Here is a 14,845-nt window from a genome sequence, read left to right on the forward strand (position 1 = left end):
AAAAGAATGTGCTAACACCGTTCCGCTTTCAAAAGAAACTGAGCGCTTATTGTCCGACCCCGTAGGGTGTGAAATTATAACTCATATCTTTAATCTGATTGGTTGACCTTTATTGAAAGTTTATTTTCGTGTTCAATAAAAGTGGCGCGCTTCACATGAGTCTAGTCAATGCGATTAATTTTCAGACCTCGGCATTTGAGCTGATTTAGCGGGAGAACTATTCGCCATTTTTTGTTTAGAAATGGCTGTGATCTTGGAGACGTTAAGTCTAAGAAGTCTTCTAGCGTTTGCGTTTCTCTTGATGGGGATTTTAATCACATTTTTCGTCGTCGGAGGGAAGATCGGTGAGTGGGAAGCCAATAATTTTGTGTGAAAATATGTGGCTTCGTGAAGTGAATATTACATTCTGAGGCATCTGTTCGACGTTATTTTTCATTCCTTTTGCGGGAATCTTCACATGACCCGAAGTATTGCTTTTCTGAGGGATACTTCGAGAACTTGTCATGTCTTTGCTATGAGTGCAGGTTTTTAAAGTGAGCAGTACGGTCATAAATGACATGACAATGTATCGAATTGAATTTCACGAGTAGTTGACTCTAACACTGTGTTACACAAGTACTAATCCATTAAACTTGACTTAAAGATACACAAATAATCGACTTCTAGCACAGTATTAATGTTAAAGCGACAATGGCACTTGAACGACTCATCAGTGACTTTCCCATAAGCCTGGAACATGCGAACGACTCGATTTAATTTTGGTAGGTTATTTAGATATTTATCCTAATCGAGTAATCCAGTTCGGTGTTAAAATACTTTTTATCGTTGCATCTCGCGAAGATATTGCAATGGTTTGAACATGTTATGAAGATTCTGAATATATTGAATCCACAAGTTCATGTACTATTAACGCAGCATTCATGCGATTGGTCGTCGCAAATGATGCGCGAATATTTAGAGCCATGAACAGTCTGCTTACGAATAATGACCCCAATTAGCTTTGAATGAAGTAATTGAATTGTTTTGATCACAGCACTGTGATTCCTTTAATAGACTACCAAATGCTTATCAGCTTTTTGCATTCGGCAAATTTAATTTTTCATGCATTGAATTGGCATATTCAATATTTGGTCAGATGGCATGGGGTGTATAGCTAGATTTTAGTGATAAAGCATGTCCCTCTAACCCATAAGAGGAGGCCGTAAGGGGTTCCTGTGAAACATGGTTGAGTCGTATTATTTGCCATGATTAGTGATTGTAAAAAGTCTAAATGGGAACAAGATGGTTATCACGTTTTCCGTGAACTGAAGAGTTGTATGCAAAGTGCGCTCCTCCTCACCTTCTTCAGTGCTCGAACATGCATGTTTGCTGGAGATCAGTTTCAACTCTTGTGTCACCATTGTCCATTGACAACAGGGTTTTAAATACAGAGTCAGCACAATGGATTTGTCATGACCGCAGATGAAAAGCATAGCCTTTGACTGATGACTAATAACCACTTCAAAGTCTATAAAGGTGGAACTGGCAACAAACACGTGCATTTCATGAAGGCATTGTTTTCTATGGGAATCCCAAATCTCTTGGATCTGAGCAATTTCATACCCAGAATCTTCAGGCTCTTTGGCCAGTAGTTGGTCACCAGGAAAGACTTGAGAAGTAAAAAAATAAAATTTTTTTAATTGGCTGGCCTGTTAACAGTTCTGCCTTTTTACTAAGTAATAATCATTTACCCAGTGTCCTCAGGCTCTTTCACCAGCGGTAAGTTTCCTGAAGAGGCTCTGTGGTGCTGGAGTTTTTCCACTGCTGGATTTCTGTGGGGTAGCCAATTAAAAATACAATCCCAGATGGCCCACAGCTTAGATGTAAGGAGCCCAGGCTGTAAAATGTTAGGTGTCTCAGTGAATCTTTAGGCACAAACTTTAGTCATTGTTTTGGGTTCGCTCTTGAAGGTACAGTGCTTCTGTTAAGAACTCAAATCTCCAAGTTATATTTTTTCTTCAATAGTCATCTGGTGACTCACTCTTTAGGCTTGGTATCATGGTTGGCTTTTATTGGCAACTCTTAGTTGGATCAAAATGTTTGTTGCAACTTGTGGAGTTGAAATAGCATTGATTCATCATCACCATCATCAGTATTTACTGGTCAATGCGTTGTTGCCTGGGGTGCAAACTAGTTCTGGCCCCAGTTGCTCAAAGAGCGGATAACTTTATCCGCTGGATAAGGCACTATTCTGGGTCTAAACTATACTTCACGTTAAACGTTGTCCAAGGTTTTGGTACACTACCAAACGTAACTGTGGTTGGAGTATGCATATTCGCTTGTACAAGAGGAAATACTGAAATATTTGCACAGATTGAAACCGTCGGATAGTGACTTATCCACAGGATAAAGTTATCCGGCCTTTGAACAACCTGAGCCTGGTATAGTCTTAGCTTGTCGCACATCATTTTAGTTGTTCCACCCAAATTCATTTAGAACTTTCTTTCTCCGCGAATTTTCTCCATTTGTCTCTTGGTCTGTATTTCTTTCTTCTTGCTGCTGGTGTAATGGAAAAGTTACACTTGGATCACAGGTAGCCCCTCCATCAGCCAGTACTCAACTGCAGTTTCTGTAGTATGAAGCAGCCACAAGTATTTCTTTTGCCATCAAACAGGGTGCTAGTCCTTTGCAGGGTTACTTTGTGTTCCTGAGGTAACTTCCAAAGCCAGGAAGTCAATGAATGGTTCTCCAATCTTTTTAAGTTTACCAGTTAAATGGTCAGGAAGCCAGATTTGATCAGGTTTTTGACCTGACACTGCTCTCTTCTCTGGAACGCTGTTTCCTTCCCACATTTTGTTCCCCTAATGGTTCACCAGTTTACATTATTTTATTCACCTGAGTTGAGATATTCTCAGCGCTACATAAATTATTATATTATTAACATAAATATTTATTTTTTGTTTTTAGCTCCAGCTCCAACAACAGCCACATCACACACAGCAAACATTTGTGTTGCCAATACTACTTCGCAGTTTGACACTCTGTTTGATCCAGCAACATGTTACAGAATAGACAGCATGAAAGAAGCAGAGACAGGTCCCCGGCATATCAGTCCTGACCAAATTGTGTTTGCAATACGCTATCCACATCCAGGTCTAGCCATGTCACGCTGGTTCCAGTTTGTAGCCACATCAATAAGATTGGATATTGGATATGATCCTGAGTACCATTATAAAAGTTAGTGTGAAATATCAAAGCACTGCTAAAAAAATTCTTTAAAACAGACATAAAAGCTAGATCTACTTAATTGAAGTTCCATGAAGTAAAATTATTAAGTCTGACCTCTCTCTATTTCACATCTGTGCAAGTTTTCATCTCCACAAAGTCACCTGCAAAGTGCTCATAGTCAGACTTGAATCTTCTCTTTACCCTCGGTAAGAAGGCATTCTTTTTTTTTTTTTTTTTTAAGAAGGCATTCTTATTGCCTTGGTAGTCAACAGGTAACACTCACCAATCCTTCTCACATTTATATGTCCACACCATTGTAAGGTTGCCACCACAAAACATAGGCAGTCATAATATGGTAGCATGTTTTTGTGGGGCTTACTGTCTTGTTTTGAAATAAAATAATTAACCTACATGTACTCACTCCACCCACAGTAGTACTGTCAATAGAACACCATTAAAACAAAATAATTGTGTTACATGTAAATATTACAATGTACCAAAAGGTGCTTGCTTACTGCTGGTCTTTGTCAGGCTATAGGTTGACTGTTTGTGGCATCACCACTATTGTACTCACAATAGTCTCTCTTGTTAGGGAAGGTTTATAGCCTGTGATCAGAAGGGTTCAATCATTATTTGGGTGACAAACTGAGTTTAACTTAAAGTTTTCTTGTTTATTGACATGAATATACTTTTCACTGCCAGGTGAAAACCACCCCACTATAACATTTGATGCTTCCCTGGCATACAGGAACAAAAAAAGCTCAAGTTCAGATAACTGGAACCTGTGGCAAAAGGCAATGGAAAACAGACCACTGATATGTGAATTTACCAAATCACAGGTGAGGGAAGCCATGCAGCTTTTACCCTTTGAGCTGCACTATCAGCACATACATTTTCCCCCAATATCAACTTGTATACTTCCTAAGTGAGAAAGATGCATCTTATTAGTCAGTAACACAGGAATAGGCAGGAAAAATTTAAGTTCTCCTGACAGGAGTCTAACCAAAACCATGTACAGAATGTATGACTTCCTTTAACTAGTCCAGATGCTCCACCACCTTTGCTATAGGGGACTCCTGGGAATACAACTGTAGGCCATTGAGGTTCATGTGACAAATATCCTGCATGCTGCCGGATCTAAAATTGTGTTGAGGGATGAATTTCTTTTTTTTGTGCATACGCCACTCATCAACATACAAATCCTAGTAATATACAGGATGTTTGTATACCTAGTTTAATAATAATTCTGCAGTGTTGCACTCTAGAATTAACCCAGACAGTTAAAAACACCTTTGCAGCATAAATATTTCAATAAAATAGCAATTCAGACAAACAGGGCAAAATTTCTTATAATAATAATAATAATACTTATAATAATAATAATAATAATAATAATAATAATAATAATAATAATAATAATAATAATAATAATAATAATAATAATAATAATAATAATAATAATAACAATAATAAGAATAGAATATTTATACAGGATAACCCATCAGTATAGAGTAATGTTATCAATGGGGTCCTGTTGACTAAGAATTAAAAGACTTAAAAATAGAAAAGCTTAAAAAATGTTAAAGTAAAATACTCTTTCCTAAAATAATACTAAATAATACTAATACTAAATTAATGCTTGGATTTGTATGAGAGAAATTGGTTCTTTTTTGCAGTCTGGAGGTGATGATGGATACTACAACTGTGAGGAGATCCCTTTCTTTGAAATGGGTAGTGTACACCATGAAGAATATCTGGTTAACTTGAGACTCCCTTATGTCAAAGCAAATCAAGAAATTGGGAAAGTGCAAGACATCCATTTTGTGGTAAGTTGTTCAAAGATTACCTGCAGTCCATACATAAGACAATTCACCAATGACATACAGTGTATGATTAAAGTTGCCCTTCATCAAGTGCCCTCCCTCAAGTAAGAGCCCCCTTGGTGTCATGGAAATGGAATAACCACCAGCCTCTTGGAAATAGAAAATGAGATTGTTGTGAAGACAAGGGAATGAACAAGACAATAAACAAACACAACAACATTTAATTCTGTACAACAGCCATCACAAATCTCAATCACGTGTTTCACTCGAGCATTCATTTTGCTGTCAGTGTTAACTCACTGTGTTATTGTGTCAGTGACATGAGTCAAACAACTAAAATAATGATTTTTGGATGTGAAGGTGCAGTGGGCACAAAATCAACTAATCAAGTATATAAATTTTGAATTTTAGGAAATTCATCAAAATGGAGGTTTCACCAAGGTTTGGTTTTCCATCAAGACTATTGTTGCACCTATAAGTATCATCATACTAATTTGGTTTGCCAAGAAAGTTAAGAAACTCAGCAGAGACACAGTGCTTTTGGAAAAGTAAGTCTGATGATCAATGAGCTTGTAAATAAAACTTAAGCAGTGCAATGTGTGAAATTTGCAGACTGCATTAACCCCAAATTATAGATTGTATTATGAGGGTAGCTTGACCCTTTAAGCCCTAATTTCAAAATGGATATTCTCTTAACTGTTCTCCTTATATTCCTTATTGTACCAGTTGGGAGAATTTGTTTAAAGATTACAACATTTTATGTTTGGTTGTCATTTGCTTCATTCTTGACTTGAATGTGTAAATGAGTACATAGTGATATTGTAACGGAAAATTACATGCTGGTCACCATTAAAGCTTCAAGGATTTATCTCTTTTATTCTCCAGATCTGGAGTCTAAAAGAATCATTTTTTTATTAGAGAATAACAGAATGATGGTGAAGTTTCTCTGATAATTTTTATTTCCTGTTTGCAGGGCCCTGTTTTCTTTGGGAGTTGTGACAGCATTTATGAATTGTAAGTTTTTCCTAACTAGACTGGTTTAGGTATACTTACTAGATGGTACATACACTTCTGGTTAAACAAGGGAAAGGTGTTCTCTCAATGGCAGTACTTGCATGTATTTGTGATTATACTGGTTTGAGTACATCTTTCTTTAATTTCCTTAAATGTTACTGGTTTTAGTCAAACTTTAAAATAATTATTGTAAGCATTGAGTTTCTCTTTGTAGAAAGCTTAATAATTAAATTTATTGGGGAAAATTGACTTTGTATGGGGATGGGGTAAGTGGAAAGGTAGGGCTCTGGAAACAACATAATTGGTTTATGACAGTTTAGAGAACATTAAATTGTCTACTTTCTTTAGACGGTGGTCACTGTTGTTCTTACATGTATACCTAATGCTATAGATGCATACATTGATGTGGTGTTCATTTCCAATCTACCTCAGTTACATGTAGTTCTTCAAACGTTCTGTGGGTGCTGCTAACTTATTAACTATGTTTCAGTTCCCTTTGAATGGTTGACTCTTTGGTTAAACATGCCTTTCATGTTGCTGGTGACTGACATTCGCCAAGGACTATTTTATGGAATGCTGATGTCTTTTTGGATTATCTTCACTGGGGAGCATCTTGTAGTAAGTTTCTTATGCATAACTAGTTAATAGCTTGCAGATGTCATTACACAGACAGTGTGAATCTGACAGAGTTGTATCAGGGGCAAGCATTGGTTAAATGACCAGCTGAGAATCTGATTTTTCTTAGTTGCTTTGAGTATATGTACCTCAACCAACTTTTTCTTAAATGCAGAAGTTAAAAAGCATGAAACAGAATTTTTCCCACTTGTGCACATTTGCTGCCCTAGCCTGCCACACAAAACCTTAATTTAATGAAACCACTGCAATACTGTACATGTACACCTGTATGTCAGTGAAGAGTAAATGCATTTTCTCATGTTTAAAGTTTGCAGAATTTAGGGTATAAATACCACGTTTCACTCATACGTTTTTGGGAAACAATATTGTTTGAGCAATCCGTTGTAATGGTAAAAATAAGTTGACAAATCAAGGATGCTTGAATTTCTTGTACTTACATAAAGTTTGTTTTACTTAGGACCAGCCAGAGAGAAACAGGCTAAAGGCTTACTGGAAACAGATTGGTGCAATTGGATTTGGATGCCTGTGTTTACTTGTTTTTGATCTTTGTGAGAGGTTCGTTCATCCATAGGCTTTTGAAACTAGTAATGCATCAGCTTGCTTGCTAGATTTTTATTTCTCAAAAAATCAAGAATTTTTGTGTTATATCATTCATACTAATGTATGAAACTTTCTGGGAGGTTTAAAATGGAGTGGTACCTTTTGATCTTTGGGATTATTATCATCATCATTATTATTAGAGTGGCTTTGAAGACAAAATGCTTCTGCTGTGGGGGTAAGAGAAGGCAGGTAATTTTCAACGATCAAGTTGGGGAAGGGGAATCAAGCCCACTTTGTAAGGGGGTTCAATTTGGGGAATGTGGGAAAATGAACAAAACAGCAGTTTAAATTGCGATGTAATTAATATTAAAAATAAATCACCAAAAAAAAAAGCCTTATTTTATATAGACGGAAAACAGAATATAGATCTAGACAGCCAACAGATCAGCTATGTATCTAGTAGTATTTAGTACTTGTTTCTTTAATTTTTTTTGAGCAGCTGTGTAGTAACAGACAACAACAACAACTTTATCAAATATTCATATCTTTTACAGGAATACACACAGCCTGCATATAGCAGAGCTAATCGAGGCGGGCTGTGTGAGTTAATAATTATTACAAACAGAAAATTACAAACATGCTGGCCAACGGAAAACTTAACTTAAACTTAACTTAACAGAAGAGCCAATCAGAGTTCCTTCTGAAAACTTTCTGTCTTAGTCAGGAAACTTTGTTCTTCCATCAATGTGCATAGCATAAAAAAGTGGTTGCCTAATAACAAAATAGAAACAAAAAAGAAACATGCAAACAAACAAACAAAAATGAAGCAGAAGAATTCACTTACCTCTACATGTAATATTCTTGTTCTGTCCACTGCATTCACCATAGGGTTTTCATCAGGACCGGGCCGCAGTGAGCCAAATAACCGGTTAGAATATTTGGATAATACTAGTTTATCTCAGCTGCGTTGAACATCTATTGTAATCTAAGGTTATGTTTTCTTTAAATTGAAAAAAAAAAAAAAGAAAAAAGAAAAAAGAGAGAGAGAGAAAAAAATTAGCTGTCTGGGAAACGCAATTTCCCCTCTGAGCAAAATCTTAACGAAAACCATGCATTCATTTCATTTCCAAAGTCATTGTTTCCCCTGTTTTTTCCAGTTTCTGCTATTAAAGATGGCGTCTTGTTGTTTAGCTAGTAGATACCTTGTCACCCAGTAGAAGACTTATATTTTTTGTCAGTAAATGGCCAATATTGCCGTTTGATTCGAGCATTTCTTTTTGATTAAAAACATTGATACCCTGAGAGATGTGTTTGGGTTTTCTCTCAGCTTTTGTACAACTGTTCAGCTCAGAACTTTGAAACATGTACTTGGACGGTTCTTTCGTGTTGTGTTCGTTTGTTTATCAAAGGTTCAGCCTAATAAAATTAGCTGTTGTGTTGAAATGGAAATAAGAGTTTCGTCTCTTCACAATCCATATACTCTCTTTGACAGAAGTAATGTAAGCTTAAACATAAGGCATGAAGTGTGGTTTTGAAATCTTACCTGGCATTCACGGCTTGTGCAATCCTTGTAAACATCGCGCCGAACAAGGTCGAACAATGATGCAATGCATTGAAAGCTTTTCTAGTGATACGTCGTTTTCGCTTGTTTGCTACTGTATTTAAATTTTCTTTCTCCGGAAGTTGTTCGATATTGGATGTACGGATTTCTTGTAATGCATGATTAAAATGCCTCTTGATTTCTTTCTTCACAAACACGATGTTACAGGAGCCGTTGTCAGAGGTTGCATTGTTTTCGCGCCAGTTTCCTGTCGCGCGCCCGTTGCAGTGTTTTCGCGCCATTTTCCTAGCGCCTGTTGCAGTGTTTTCGCGCCATTTTCTTGGCACCCGCTACAGTGTTGTTACAAAAGCCATTTTACCAGCGCCTGTTTCTTTGCTTTCTTGCAGGTTTATTCTGCAGTTTTTTTTGCGACGCATTTTGTCTTTTCACTGCATTGTCTGTCATCTTGCTTTTGGAAAAAAAAAAAAAAAATACGAGGATGTTTTTTCATTAGAGCAAAATTTCCGTTTTAAATTCGAATTATTTCAGGCGGCGAGATAAACCACCTTCCCAGTTGATCCATTTGCCGTGGATATGTTGGAGTAGGAAATCTCGGAAATTTCCGGCAACGAGGAAAACGTTCCTCTCGTCGGAAATTTAGAGGGCTTTTTTCTGTTACTGGTAACTTTCCAGGTTCCAAGAATGTTTGTGGCCGTTTGTAGTCACCAGAAAGGAGGGAATAAATTAGTCCCGGTTTCGTTTCTTCTCCTTCTGGTTAATGAGTGGAAACAAATGAATTCATTGGTGGAGAATTAACTGCTCACTACCTCCCCTGCGAATTAAGCAGCCGCTCATCACTCCCGCGAATGATGAAAGGCAGCTCTAGTTGTAGGCTGTTTAGCAAACAGTTTTAATAGCAGTCCCTGAAGCAGGTCACCACCTCAGTCGTTTGTGCATGCGTCTTTCGCCAGCGTCAGTTTGCATGCCGGGAAGGCCGTTTTGATGGTGGCATCATTTGACTACAACTACCAGAATTCATTAAGTTTTTTGTTTTTTCCAAATGTAAATTTTGTAATCCAAATGGGCAAAAGCCAAATTAGCTTTAGAAAACGAAGCACTAAAGGATTCTGGTAGTTGTAGTCAAATTTGTCCTATTTAGAGTGATGGAGAATAGCAATGATAATAGAAATCTTCAAAAACTAATTAGGGAATAGCTGAATGTTCTTTTATCTTTCATTTCAGGGGCTACCAACTGCACAATCCTTTCTATACAATCTGGGCGACCAAACTAGGAAGCAATCTAGCTGTATCCTTTCTCATAAACCATAACACTGCACCCAAGACGGTGTTAAACTTGGCCAGTATTTTCTAAATTTCACGAGAAAATACCTCAATAGAATACTCTACAGCGCACAATGCACTTTTCCATTTCCAGAATAGTTGCAATGAATATATTCGAATTCTACTTCTCACAACGATTGTGGCAACAAAAGCAATGCGCGATCTGTCAGTTGCAGATTATAACCACTCGGTAATTTTTCATGTAACTTGTGTCTTATTCCTTTTGTGCGAGACAATTTGCACTAAACATTACGTATTACATTGCGTTTTCTCTCGACGGGTACGAGGGCATTTTACTGGTATTCCTCGTTAAGCACTGATATCTACTATATCTAATGTAGAAACTGCTCTAATTCTAATAAGTACTATCTTCAACCTTTTTCTTAACTCTTTCAAGTACGCCTTCATTATTTGTGCGGCTATTTGCGCATGCGTGTACTTCCTGTTTCTCTGTGTCATGGTGTTCAGAGTGTTTTGGAACATCCGGGGTAAGCGAGCTGCGATACCGACCATGTCACGTGCAAGACAGTTACAGTATCAGGTAGGTCATTAGTGGGGTTGAAAAAATTATCAAGAAGTAGAATCAGAAGTAGAGAAGTAGAATCAGTTGCCTTTTGACGAGAAGTGTGGCTCATGAGACCGTTACGTTTAACGTCACGTACTCGGGAGAAGGAGTGCGTGGCGTGACGAACCAAAGAACGTCTGCGTGTCGGAGACTGCGTGATTACTTGCGTGACGTTAATTTTTGCCAACAACATTATCGTGGAGACACAAATTTGTACATGATTGACGTAACCTTTAATGACCTCTTTGCTACATGTAGTGCTTAGTACATCCAATCACAATGTAGAGAATGTAGTATAAGAATTAGGATTTCGGTTCAAGTTTTCAGAGTAGCTCTTTACACATCAGCTGTAACTGAGTGGATACGCGAGAACGATTAAATAGTTAAACTCAGTCGAGTCTTTTGATTGAGTCCAGTACGTTAGGGGACCGGCTATCCCGAGTAAACGGGGCAAAGTTTACGAAATGCGTCCTGTATTGGATGATAGCCGATTGCGATCTGCCTATGTCCATCTATGATCATAACACCATAGCTAAACCAAACAAGACAGAAGCTATACTCGACGGTTGCTTTAATTCCAGCATTTTTATCCTTTTTAATTGTAATACTTACCCAATACAAGTTAACCAAGCATATTCTATTTGGAGTGAGTTGACTACATGCAATTTCTTTTTAGGGGTTGATCTACCGTTTTGAATTCTTAATGGTAGTGACGGTGCTGTGTGCCGGCCTGACAGTCGTGTTCTTTATAATCTCTAATGTTAACGAGGCCCAGTGGAAATTTGGAGAGGAAGAGTCCACAACTGAGATCTCAAGTAAGATACACGTTCTTATAAAAATATTTGTGTGATACCGAATAGGCCATTTCCGAGTTGTTGTGAACCTCATTATGAAAGCGAGACTAAGTGCAAAACTTTTCACATGAAAATTAGTTTTGTTTGCATGTGAATGAAAACTAATTTTCATGATAAAAACTTTGCACTTTGCCTCGCTCTCATAATGAGGTTCAAAGCAACTCGGAAATGGCCTATTAGCTGCTAAGACTCCAAAAGTAGAAAATAAGGAGTTTAGGTCTCCGTAAACATTCCTTGCGGAAATGTTCGAAAAACTTATAACACCACAAGGAGTATTGTCCAGCACTAAGCATTTAAACTTTCAAATACAGCTTTTTACCACGGGAAAGTACTGCTTAGTGGCTTTCACACTTCGGGATTGTGTTCACAGACGTAAAAGTTAATAAAATAGAACCACTGCTGTAATATTTGTTTACCCACCGAACACCAAAGAGCTCTCTAGGAACTCGTTCGAATTGGAATTTGGAAATGTTGATTTTTTGTGGAGGGAGGAAGTACCCGGAGAAAACCCTCGGAGTAAGAACGAGAACCAACAACAAACTCAACCCACATATGACGTCGAGTCCGGGAATCGAACCCGAGCCACACTGGTGGGAGGCGAGTACCCTCACCACTGCTCCATCCCTTTTCCCCCTACAATTAAGCAGGACCATCGGAAAGTACTTTCACTTGAATGCTCACACTGGAGTAATACAGTACCACAGGGCAGTCTCCCAGAAATAATAAATAAACTGGAAAAATACTGGCCGTACGTTTATCATACGTCGAGTAAGAGCCTGATTCAAATACAAGTTCTTATTTTAGTTGTTCTTTTTTTAAGTCATTATGTGGGTTGTTAAGAAGTTCCTTGATTTCATTTTCAACATAGGCGCGCTGTTTACTGGTATTTATGGCCTGTGGAACGTGTACGTATTCGCAGTGGTTATCTTGTATGCTCCGTCCAGTGCTGCGCCGGCCACAGGTAAATAACTTATATCAAACGTCGTGAATGGGACATAGAGCCCTTCACTTGGATGATCACACTTTTTCAGACTGATAATTTAGAAGCACCCTTCTACAGTATCATAAACAGCACCAAAGAAAAATACTGCTCAGCAGCTTGCACTTCAATGATCACATTTAAGGATTTAATCCGCTGGCTCCAAAGTTAGAACCATCTAACACAACATAATAAACAGTGCTACAGGAAAGTACTGCTCAGTAGCTTTCATTTGAATTGTCATACTTTAGGATTTCATACACAGACTCAAAAGTTAGAGCCACTTTGTAGAGCGTAATGAACCGCGCCACAGGAAAGTACTGCTCGGTAGCTTTCATTTGAATGGTCATACTTTAGGATTTCATACACAGACTCAAAAGTTAGAGCCACTTTGAAGAGCATAAATGAACAGCGCCATAGGAAAGTACTGCTCAGAATCTTGCACTAAACAATGACCACTCATAAGGATTCACCTGCAAATACCAAAGTAACAACCATATAACTTTATTAATGACTCAAAATTAGCCCCATTCGTGGGCAGGAGAGATTGCGTGATGAACCTTGCGTGACCTTATTTGTTTCTTCGCAGATGTGTCAGAGGAGCAGGAGAGATTAGAGTTGCGCAGCCGCACTGAGGTGCGCTTGACGGAGGGCGAGACTGAGGAGTCCATTGTTTATCAGTTCGCGGGTAAAACCGCGCAGGATTAACTCGTAACAGATGAAGCGACTACATGGTATACTTAGCTATTTCACTGACGAAACCGCGCGGATTTAGCATAACTGAGTAATGCTTGTGAAACTTTGTGTGCTACTACATAACATACTTTAGTAATTTAAGGCGAATAAGGTACGGTATTTCTCAGAGATTTGACATAGTGTTCGGTAATAAACGGCAAATGTCTCCCTAGTGGTAGCTTCCCACACGGTCCTTAGGCGGGTCGTCCTGCGTCGCAATACGACTTTTCCTAAAGGCGACTGCGCGGTAGGCTGCCTGGTGGTGAATTGCAGAATGATTAAAAAGATTAAGTTAAAACTCACGACTTTAAGCAACGTGAGAACGGTTCTTCATGGTGGAAGCCGTAAAATTCTACTAGCTGTTCGCTTTCGTCGTAAACGCGTTGCCTGATCTCTGTACATTTATGTAGCAATAAGTCTGGAGCGTCGATTTACTATGTCGCGGAATTTACTTCAATAAACGCCTCCTTTTAATTAAAGTTGACCACCCCTCCTCCCCGGCCATGTTAAGCGTCCATAAGATAAATATAATGCCTAGGTCGTCTCCGGAAGAATATCTTATTCAGAAATGTCTTTACACAAGCAGGAACTGCACATGAACAGTCTTCAGGAATAAATATATACCATCACAAATGACGGCAAATTGATGATGTTATTGTCACCTATATTTCGGCTACATATAGCAGCCTTCATCAGGGAGAGAGGATAAATGACTTCGTTGTTTGATTAGATGCCTCCTCCCCAATCTCGTACGCAGAATCCTCAGGCTGTGGACCGGGGTTGCTCGCCAGAAGAGACTGGGAAACTGGAAATTTAATACCGCAGGATTTCTGTGGTAAAGCAATACAGCCATTACGGGACAGCCAATCAAAAAATTTATTTTTTTTCGAATTCCCAGGGTCTCTCCTGGCGACCAATCGCTGGCCAAAGAACCTGAGGAGGGTGTCCCTCCCCTCGGTGAACTGATTTTATTAATGTGGCGTTTATTTAAGTAAATGCGGTGCTTTGAATGTTTGAGACAGTAACTGTAACTATCCAGTGAACAGGCTCCCATGTGGGTTTTGAGAGAATGTGTTATTCGAGGCGCAAAGCTGCACGAGCCATGAGTTGATCCCGCATGTAATTCACGAATTCTCCACTTGGAAGCTTGTTTACAGCTTACTGCAGTCAGACCTAAAATTCATGTTAATATATAAATACGCTAGGTGTTACGTTTGTTTTCTTTTTGTGCATATATTAAGCTACGCTCTGGACATTCTTTTAAGAACGGCCAAAAGCAAGACTCGAGTTAGAATGAGAAATAAGCTTAAAGTATACTGCATGTTTCATTGTATTAGCATGCTTTGCATACGACATGTTTGTGTCTTGTGTTCGTGTTATCTAATTTATTATTTTTTTTGTTTAATATTAACCTATTTCTCTAAAATCTCTGTCTGTGTTCATATTTTCTGAGGATGTCATGACACGAAATAAAAATCCAAGATAAAAGATAGAGTTCTAGGGAACAGTGGGCATGCTGATCAGTTCTGTCTCAAAATATATTGCGGTAGCGCTGGATCAGTCTTTTTGGGAGCAGCACATCTGAAGTAGCGCTCACACATGTTGTGTAAT

At 38.4% G+C, this 14,845-nt stretch overlaps 2 protein-coding genes across 9 annotated transcripts; one reads left to right on the forward strand and one right to left on the reverse strand.

The window, feature by feature from the left end:
• Window positions 1–122: 122 nt before the first annotated feature.
• LOC146475299 (protein wntless homolog) lies at window positions 123–14,739 on the forward strand. The gene is made up of 13 exons (XM_085115678.1): window positions 123–344; window positions 2,947–3,216; window positions 3,910–4,046; window positions 4,884–5,033; window positions 5,442–5,578; window positions 6,004–6,044; window positions 6,535–6,662; window positions 7,138–7,235; window positions 10,003–10,066; window positions 10,499–10,642; window positions 11,343–11,481; window positions 12,389–12,481; window positions 13,089–14,739. The coding sequence occupies exons 1-13, from the start codon at window positions 242–244 to the stop codon at window positions 13,205–13,207; spliced, it is 1,623 nt and encodes a 540-aa protein (XP_084971804.1). The 5' UTR covers window positions 123–241; the 3' UTR covers window positions 13,208–14,739.
• On the reverse strand, window positions 3,425–9,815 carry LOC146475300 (uncharacterized). Of its 8 annotated transcripts, XR_014865856.1 has the most exons (4): window positions 8,764–9,815; window positions 7,380–7,447; window positions 5,054–5,179; window positions 3,990–4,128 (listed from the first exon to the last, which is right to left on the reverse strand). XR_014865856.1 is itself a non-coding variant. In XM_085115683.1 (3 exons), exons 1-3 carry the CDS (start codon window positions 8,768–8,770, stop codon window positions 3,740–3,742), a joined length of 207 nt encoding a protein of 68 aa, XP_084971809.1. In that variant the 5' UTR covers window positions 8,771–9,815; the 3' UTR covers window positions 3,425–3,739. The 8 variants fall into 8 exon arrangements, 5 of the variants coding, with proteins under 5 accessions (XP_084971809.1, XP_084971810.1, XP_084971806.1 ...); XR_014865857.1 differs by lacking the exons at window positions 3,990–4,128; window positions 5,054–5,179; window positions 7,380–7,447 and adding exons at window positions 3,425–3,813; window positions 8,065–8,220; XM_085115683.1 differs by lacking the exons at window positions 3,990–4,128; window positions 7,380–7,447 and adding an exon at window positions 3,425–3,813.
• Window positions 14,740–14,845: the final 106 nt, after the last annotated feature.

This window comes from Pavona decussata, unplaced genomic scaffold, assembly GCF_977016875.1.
Source record: "Pavona decussata unplaced genomic scaffold, jaPavDecu1.1 SCAFFOLD_84, whole genome shotgun sequence".
NCBI lineage: Eukaryota > Metazoa > Cnidaria > Anthozoa > Scleractinia > Agariciidae > Pavona > Pavona decussata.